At 60.0% G+C, this 7887-nt stretch overlaps 2 protein-coding genes across 2 annotated transcripts in view; both read right to left on the bottom strand.

Moving 5' to 3' along the window:
- The window catches only part of LOC104388940, a gene marked incomplete at both ends in the record, with an annotated part of 10485 nt that extends 3508 nt beyond the window's left edge, over positions 1-6977 (bottom strand). Inside the window, 6 exons of the mRNA XM_009997871.1 lie at positions 280-571; positions 5440-5571; positions 5698-5837; positions 6136-6331; positions 6595-6788; positions 6828-6977. Of these exons, the coding sequence (XP_009996173.1) occupies positions 280-571; positions 5440-5571; positions 5698-5837; positions 6136-6331; positions 6595-6788; positions 6828-6977 (1104 nt within the window). The remainder of the gene's footprint in view (positions 1-279; positions 572-5439; positions 5572-5697; positions 5838-6135; positions 6332-6594; positions 6789-6827) is intronic.
- A 141-nt stretch (positions 6978-7118) lies between these two features.
- On the bottom strand, positions 7119-7834 carry LOC104388939 (cuticle collagen 34-like; the record flags this gene model as incomplete). The annotated part of the gene is made up of 4 exons (XM_009997870.1): positions 7119-7166; positions 7227-7301; positions 7521-7613; positions 7715-7834. Coding segments are annotated over 4 exons (336 nt in total), but the record flags the coding sequence as incomplete, so codon positions are not given.
- Between the last annotated feature and the right edge of the window lie 53 nt (positions 7835-7887).

Here is a 7887-nt window from a genome sequence, read left to right as displayed (position 1 = left end):
TCCACCCGTAGGGCCCCAGGAGCTCGGCCAGTGCCCGCAGCTCTGGGAGGGGCAGGGACCACCGTGGGGACATCTCGAGTGGGGTGGGGGGGTCCCCAGAGGTGGAACCTCCCCAGGAAATGTCCCCAATGTGTCCCCCACCCCCTACCTGAGATGTCAGAGAACTCGGCAGCACTAAAAGGGGGTTCCCCTTCCCTGGGGAGGGTGGTGAAGGCTTGAAGAGCAGGAGCAAAGGTGATGGCCCCGGTGCTGGCCTGTCTGAGCAGGGACTCCAGGTACCTGGGGACACCCAAGGGCCACCACCATCATCATCATCATTGTCACCTCCCCGGGGTCCCCACAGGGCACCCACCAGTTGGTGTAGATGGTGGTGAGGGTCTGGTGGCCCGAGGCGTCGCGGGGCTGGGTCTGCTGCAGGAGGACGCTCCGGAGGACACGGCCCGTGTCCAGTCCCACCAGTTGGCCCAGTGATTGGATGAAGGTGATGTAGGAGTGGAGCCCCACCAGCACCTCGGAAGGACGGGCCACCTCCTGGGTGGCTTGGGTGTAACCAGCCATGGCCACGATGGCTCTGGGGGGACAGGAGGGAGGTGGTGGAGATGCAGGGAGATGTTGGAGATGCAGGGACAGGAGATGTTGGAGATGCAGGGACAGGAGATGTTTGGAGATGCAGGGACAGGAGAGGTTGGAGATGCAGGGACAGGAGAGGTTGGAGATGCAGGGACAGGAGAGGTTGGAGATGCAGGGACAGGAGATGTTTGGAGATCCAGAGAGGAGATGTTTGGAGATCCAAGGAGGAGATGAGATGTTTGGAGATGCAGGGAGATGTTGGAGAGGCAGGGACAGGAGATGTTTGGAGATCCAGGGAGGAGATGAGATGTTTGGAGATGCAGGGACAGGAGATGTTTGGAGATGCGGGGACGAGATGTTTGGAGATGCGGGGACGAGATGTTTGGAGATGCGGGGACGAGATGTTTGGAGATGCGGGGACGAGATGTTTGGAGATGCGGGGACGAGATGTTTGGAGATGCGGGGACGAGATGTTTGGAGATGCGGGGACGAGATGTTTGGAGATGCGGGGACGAGATGTTTGGAGATGCGGGGACGAGATGTTTGGAGATGCGGGGACGAGATGTTTGGAGATGCGGGGACGAGATGTTTGGAGATGCGGGGACGAGATGTTTGGAGATGCGGGGACGAGATGTTTGGAGATGCGGGGACGAGATGTTTGGAGATGCGGGGACGAGATGTTTGGAGATGCGGGGACGAGATGTTTGGAGATGCGGGGACGAGATGTTTGGAGATGCGGGGACGAGATGTTTGGAGATGCGGGGACGAGATGTTTGGAGATGCGGGGACGAGATGTTTGGAGATGCGGGGACGAGATGTTTGGAGATGCGGGGACGAGATGTTTGGAGATGCGGGGACGAGATGTTTGGAGATGCGGGGACGAGATGTTTGGAGATGCGGGGACGAGATGTTTGGAGATGCGGGGACGAGATGTTTGGAGATGCGGGGACGAGATGTTTGGAGATGCGGGGACGAGATGTTTGGAGATGCGGGGACGAGATGTTTGGAGATGCGGGGACGAGATGTTTGGAGATGCGGGGACGAGATGTTTGGAGATGCGGGGACGAGATGTTTGGAGATGCGGGGACGAGATGTTTGGAGATGCGGGGACGAGATGTTTGGAGATGCGGGGACGAGATGTTTGGAGATGCGGGGACGAGATGTTTGGAGATGCGGGGACGAGATGTTTGGAGATGCGGGGACGAGATGTTTGGAGATGCGGGGACGAGATGTTTGGAGATGCGGGGACGAGATGTTTGGAGATGCGGGGACGAGATGTTTGGAGATGCGGGGACGAGATGTTTGGAGATGCGGGGACGAGATGTTTGGAGATGCGGGGACGAGATGTTTGGAGATGCGGGGACGAGATGTTTGGAGATGCGGGGACGAGATGTTTGGAGATGCGGGGACGAGATGTTTGGAGATGCGGGGACGAGATGTTTGGAGATGCGGGGACGAGATGTTTGGAGATGCGGGGACGAGATGTTTGGAGATGCGGGGACGAGATGTTTGGAGATGCGGGGACGAGATGTTTGGAGATGCGGGGACGAGATGTTTGGAGATGCGGGGACGAGATGTTTGGAGATGCGGGGACGAGATGTTTGGAGATGCGGGGACGAGATGTTTGGAGATGCGGGGACGAGATGTTTGGAGATGCGGGGACGAGATGTTTGGAGATGCGGGGACGAGATGTTTGGAGATGCGGGGACGAGATGTTTGGAGATGCGGGGACGAGATGTTTGGAGATGCGGGGACGAGATGTTTGGAGATGCGGGGACGAGATGTTTGGAGATGCGGGGACGAGATGTTTGGAGATGCGGGGACGAGATGTTTGGAGATGCGGGGACGAGATGTTTGGAGATGCGGGGACGAGATGTTTGGAGATGCGGGGACGAGATGTTTGGAGATGCGGGGACGAGATGTTTGGAGATGCGGGGACGAGATGTTTGGAGATGCGGGGACGAGATGTTTGGAGATGCGGGGACGAGATGTTTGGAGATGCGGGGACGAGATGTTTGGAGATGCGGGGACGAGATGTTTGGAGATGCGGGGACGAGATGTTTGGAGATGCGGGGACGAGATGTTTGGAGATGCGGGGACGAGATGTTTGGAGATGCGGGGACGAGATGTTTGGAGATGCGGGGACGAGATGTTTGGAGATGCGGGGACGAGATGTTTGGAGATGCGGGGACGAGATGTTTGGAGATGCGGGGACGAGATGTTTGGAGATGCGGGGACGAGATGTTTGGAGATGCGGGGACGAGATGTTTGGAGATGCGGGGACGAGATGTTTGGAGATGCGGGGACGAGATGTTTGGAGATGCGGGGACGAGATGTTTGGAGATGCGGGGACGAGATGTTTGGAGATGCGGGGACGAGATGTTTGGAGATGCGGGGACGAGATGTTTGGAGATGCGGGGACGAGATGTTTGGAGATGCGGGGACGAGATGTTTGGAGATGCGGGGACGAGATGTTTGGAGATGCGGGGACGAGATGTTTGGAGATGCGGGGACGAGATGTTTGGAGATGCGGGGACGAGATGTTTGGAGATGCGGGGACGAGATGTTTGGAGATGCGGGGACGAGATGTTTGGAGATGCGGGGACGAGATGTTTGGAGATGCGGGGACGAGATGTTTGGAGATGCGGGGACGAGATGTTTGGAGATGCGGGGACGAGATGTTTGGAGATGCGGGGACGAGATGTTTGGAGATGCGGGGACGAGATGTTTGGAGATGCGGGGACGAGATGTTTGGAGATGCGGGGACGAGATGTTTGGAGATGCGGGGACGAGATGTTTGGAGATGCGGGGACGAGATGTTTGGAGATGCGGGGACGAGATGTTTGGAGATGCGGGGACGAGATGTTTGGAGATGCGGGGACGAGATGTTTGGAGATGCGGGGACGAGATGTTTGGAGATGCGGGGACGAGATGTTTGGAGATGCGGGGACGAGATGTTTGGAGATGCGGGGACGAGATGTTTGGAGATGCGGGGACGAGATGTTTGGAGATGCGGGGACGAGATGTTTGGAGATGCGGGGACGAGATGTTTGGAGATGCGGGGACGAGATGTTTGGAGATGCGGGGACGAGATGTTTGGAGATGCGGGGACGAGATGTTTGGAGATGCGGGGACGAGATGTTTGGAGATGCGGGGACGAGATGTTTGGAGATGCGGGGACGAGATGTTTGGAGATGCGGGGACGAGATGTTTGGAGATGCGGGGACGAGATGTTTGGAGATGCGGGGACGAGATGTTTGGAGATGCGGGGACGAGATGTTTGGAGATGCGGGGACGAGATGTTTGGAGATGCGGGGACGAGATGTTTGGAGATGCGGGGACGAGATGTTTGGAGATGCGGGGACGAGATGTTTGGAGATGCGGGGACGAGATGTTTGGAGATGCGGGGACGAGATGTTTGGAGATGCGGGGACGAGATGTTTGGAGATGCGGGGACGAGATGTTTGGAGATGCGGGGACGAGATGTTTGGAGATGCGGGGACGAGATGTTTGGAGATGCGGGGACGAGATGTTTGGAGATGCGGGGACGAGATGTTTGGAGATGCGGGGACGAGATGTTTGGAGATGCGGGGACGAGATGTTTGGAGATGCGGGGACGAGATGTTTGGAGATGCGGGGACGAGATGTTTGGAGATGCGGGGACGAGATGTTTGGAGATGCGGGGACGAGATGTTTGGAGATGCGGGGACGAGATGTTTGGAGATGCGGGGACGAGATGTTTGGAGATGCGGGGACGAGATGTTTGGAGATGCGGGGACGAGATGTTTGGAGATGCGGGGACGAGATGTTTGGAGATGCGGGGACGAGATGTTTGGAGATGCGGGGACGAGATGTTTGGAGATGCGGGGACGAGATGTTTGGAGATGCGGGGACGAGATGTTTGGAGATGCGGGGACGAGATGTTTGGAGATGCGGGGACGAGATGTTTGGAGATGCGGGGACGAGATGTTTGGAGATGCGGGGACGAGATGTTTGGAGATGCGGGGACGAGATGTTTGGAGATGCGGGGACGAGATGTTTGGAGATGCGGGGACGAGATGTTTGGAGATGCGGGGACGAGATGTTTGGAGATGCGGGGACGAGATGTTTGGAGATGCGGGGACGAGATGTTTGGAGATGCGGGGACGAGATGTTTGGAGATGCGGGGACGAGATGTTTGGAGATGCGGGGACGAGATGTTTGGAGATGCGGGGACGAGATGTTTGGAGATGCGGGGACGAGATGTTTGGAGATGCGGGGACGAGATGTTTGGAGATGCGGGGACGAGATGTTTGGAGATGCGGGGACGAGATGTTTGGAGATGCGGGGACGAGATGTTTGGAGATGCGGGGACGAGATGTTTGGAGATGCGGGGACGAGATGTTTGGAGATGCGGGGACGAGATGTTTGGAGATGCGGGGACGAGATGTTTGGAGATGCGGGGACGAGATGTTTGGAGATGCGGGGACGAGATGTTTGGAGATGCGGGGACGAGATGTTTGGAGATGCGGGGACGAGATGTTTGGAGATGCGGGGACGAGATGTTTGGAGATGCGGGGACGAGATGTTTGGAGATGCGGGGACGAGATGTTTGGAGATGCGGGGACGAGATGTTTGGAGATGCGGGGACGAGATGTTTGGAGATGCGGGGACGAGATGTTTGGAGATGCGGGGACGAGATGTTTGGAGATGCGGGGACGAGATGTTTGGAGATGCGGGGACGAGATGTTTGGAGATGCGGGGACGAGATGTTTGGAGATCCAGAGAGGAGATGTTTGGAGATGCAGGGAGGAGCTGAGATGTTTGGAGACCCAGGACCACCGTCCCCCTCCCTGCAGCCCCCACCACGTCCCCCAGGGTGGTCCCTACTTGGCCAGCCGTGTCTCCAGGTGGCTGCTCAGGTACTCAGCTGGTGTCACCGTGTGCTGGAAGACCTCAAAGCTGGGCACGTGGTTGAAGCTGAGGGACAACTCGGCCAACATCAGGTGCAGCTTGTCCATGCTGGGGTGGAGGGGGACAGAGCCCATCAGCCACCCCAGGGGACAACCCCAAGGTCACCTCATGCCCATACTCAACATCTGGTGGCCACCAGACCCCTTTGGGCAACCCCAAGGAGGAAGGTCTCACTTGGTGGTGAAGGTCCTGTCCCTCCTCTGGCTCTCAGCTCCTGGCTTGTCCCTCTCAGGTTCTCCTTTCTTGGTTGGTGGCTTCTGGGTCTTCTTGCTGCGGGCCTTGCTGACCGTGGAGGCACAATGCTTGGGCAGGAGCTGGTGGCCACGGGTACAAGGTCACCAGAGGCCACCAGAGGCCACCAGATGCCACCAGGCCCCAGGACAACCCAACAGGACCCAGTGGTCGCTGCCCCCGAGGTGAAATGAAAGGTGGTTCTTCCCCATCGTGGTCTCTGCTGTCCCCAGGCTTTGGAGAACAGGGAGAAGATGGGGCCACAGGGGGGTCAGGGGACAATGGGGCCATGGAGACCCCAAAGGCCACAGAGATCCTGAAGCTGATGGAGACTTCAAAGGTCCTGGAAACCATGGAAGCCCTGAAGACCCCAAAGCCCACACAGATCCTGCAGCTGATGGAGCCCTCAAAGATCCTGGAGATCTCAGAAGCCCTGGAGACCCCAAAGGCCACAGAGACCCTGAAGCTGATGGGGCCCTCAAAGGTCTTGGAGATCTCAGAAGCCCTGGAGACCCCAAAGGCTACAGAGATCCTGAAGCTGATGGAGACTTCAAAAGTCCTGGAGACCTCAAAGGTCCTGGAGACCCCAAGTACCAAAGAGATGCTGAAGCTGCTGGAGCCCCCAAAGGTCTTGGAAACCCTGGAAGCCCTGGAGAACCCAAGACCCACACAGATCCTGCAGCTGATGGAGCCCTCAAAGATCCTGGAGATCTCAGAAGCCCTGGAGACCCCAAAGCCCACAGACATCCTGGAAGCCCTGGAGACCCCAAAGCCCACAGAGATCCTGAAGCTGCTGGAGCCCCCAAAGTCCATGGAGGCCCTGGAGACCCCAAGACCCACAGAGACCCTGGAGCCCCCAAAGTCCCTGGAGCCCCCAGCGTCCCTGGAGCCCCTGGAGCCCCTGGAAGCCCTGGAGCCCCCAAAGTCCCTGGAGCCCCCAGCGTCCCTGGAGCCCCTGGAGCCCCTGGAAGCCCTGGAGCCCCCAAAGTCCCTGGAGCCCCCAGCGTCCCTGGAGCCCCTGGAGCCCCTGGAAGCCCTGGAGCCCCCAAAGTCCCTGGAGCCCCCAGCGTCCCTGGAGCCCCTGGAGCCCCTGGAAGCCCTGGAGCCCCCAAAGTCCCTGGAGCCCCCAGCGTCCCTGGAGCCCCTGGAGCCCCTGGAAGCCCTGGAGCCCCCAAAGTCCCTGGAGCCCCCAGCGTCCCTGGAGCCCCTGGAGCCCCTGGAAGCCCTGGAGCCCCCAAAGTCCCTGGAGCCCCCAGCGTCCCTGGAGCCCCTGGAGCCCCTGGAAGCCCTGGAGCCCCCAAAGTCCCTGGAGCCCCCAGCGTCCCTGGAGCCCCTGGAGCCCCTGGAAGCCCTGGAGCCCCCAAAGTCCCTGGAGCCCCCAGCGTCCCTGGAGCCCCTGGAGCCCCTGGAAGCCCTGGAGCCCCCAAAGTCCCTGGAGCCCCCAGCGTCCCTGGAGCCCCTGGAGCCCCTGGAAGCCCTGGAGCCCCCAAAGTCCCTGGAGCCCCCAGCGTCCCTGGAGCCCCTGGAGCCCCTGGAAGCCCTGGAGCCCCCAAAGTCCCTGGAGCCCCCAGCGTCCCTGGAGCCCCTGGAGCCCCTGGAAGCCCTGGAGCCCCCAAAGTCCCTGGAGCCCCCAGCGTCCCTGGAGCCCCTGGAGCCCCTGGAAGCCCTGGAGCCCCCAAAGTCCCTGGAGCCCCCAGCGTCCCTGGAGCCCCTGGAGCCCCTGGAAGCCCTGGAGCCCCCAAAGTCCCTGGAGCCCCCAGCGTCCCTGGAGCCCCTGGAGCCCCTGGAAGCCCTGGAGCCCCCAAAGTCCCTGGAGCCCCCAGCGTCCCTGGAGCCCCTGGAGCCCCTGGAAGCCCTGGAGCCCCCAAAGTCCCTGGAGCCCCCAGCGTCCCTGGAGCCCCTGGAGCCCCTGGAAGCCCTGGAGCCCCCAAAGTCCCTGGAGCTCCTGGAGGCCCCTCACCTGCTCGCTGAGCTTGTGCTGCTCAGCACAGCCGTCCATGATGCAGGTGCTGGCCAACCTGGCCATCTCCTCCAGGAACTTGTTGCAGAGCCCCAGGGCAGCGGCCTCGAGCTGTGGGAACTGCAGGGGGACACAGCCCAGCACCCTCACAGCACCCAGCACAGGCACCAGGC

The sequence above is a fragment of the Chaetura pelagica genome, unplaced genomic scaffold (genome assembly GCF_000747805.2).
Source record: "Chaetura pelagica isolate M959 unplaced genomic scaffold, ChaPel_1.0 scaffold2375, whole genome shotgun sequence".
Classification (NCBI taxonomy): domain Eukaryota; kingdom Metazoa; phylum Chordata; class Aves; order Apodiformes; family Apodidae; genus Chaetura; species Chaetura pelagica.
Note: the sequence above shows the minus strand (reverse complement) of the source record. Positions and strands in the feature narration are given on the sequence as shown.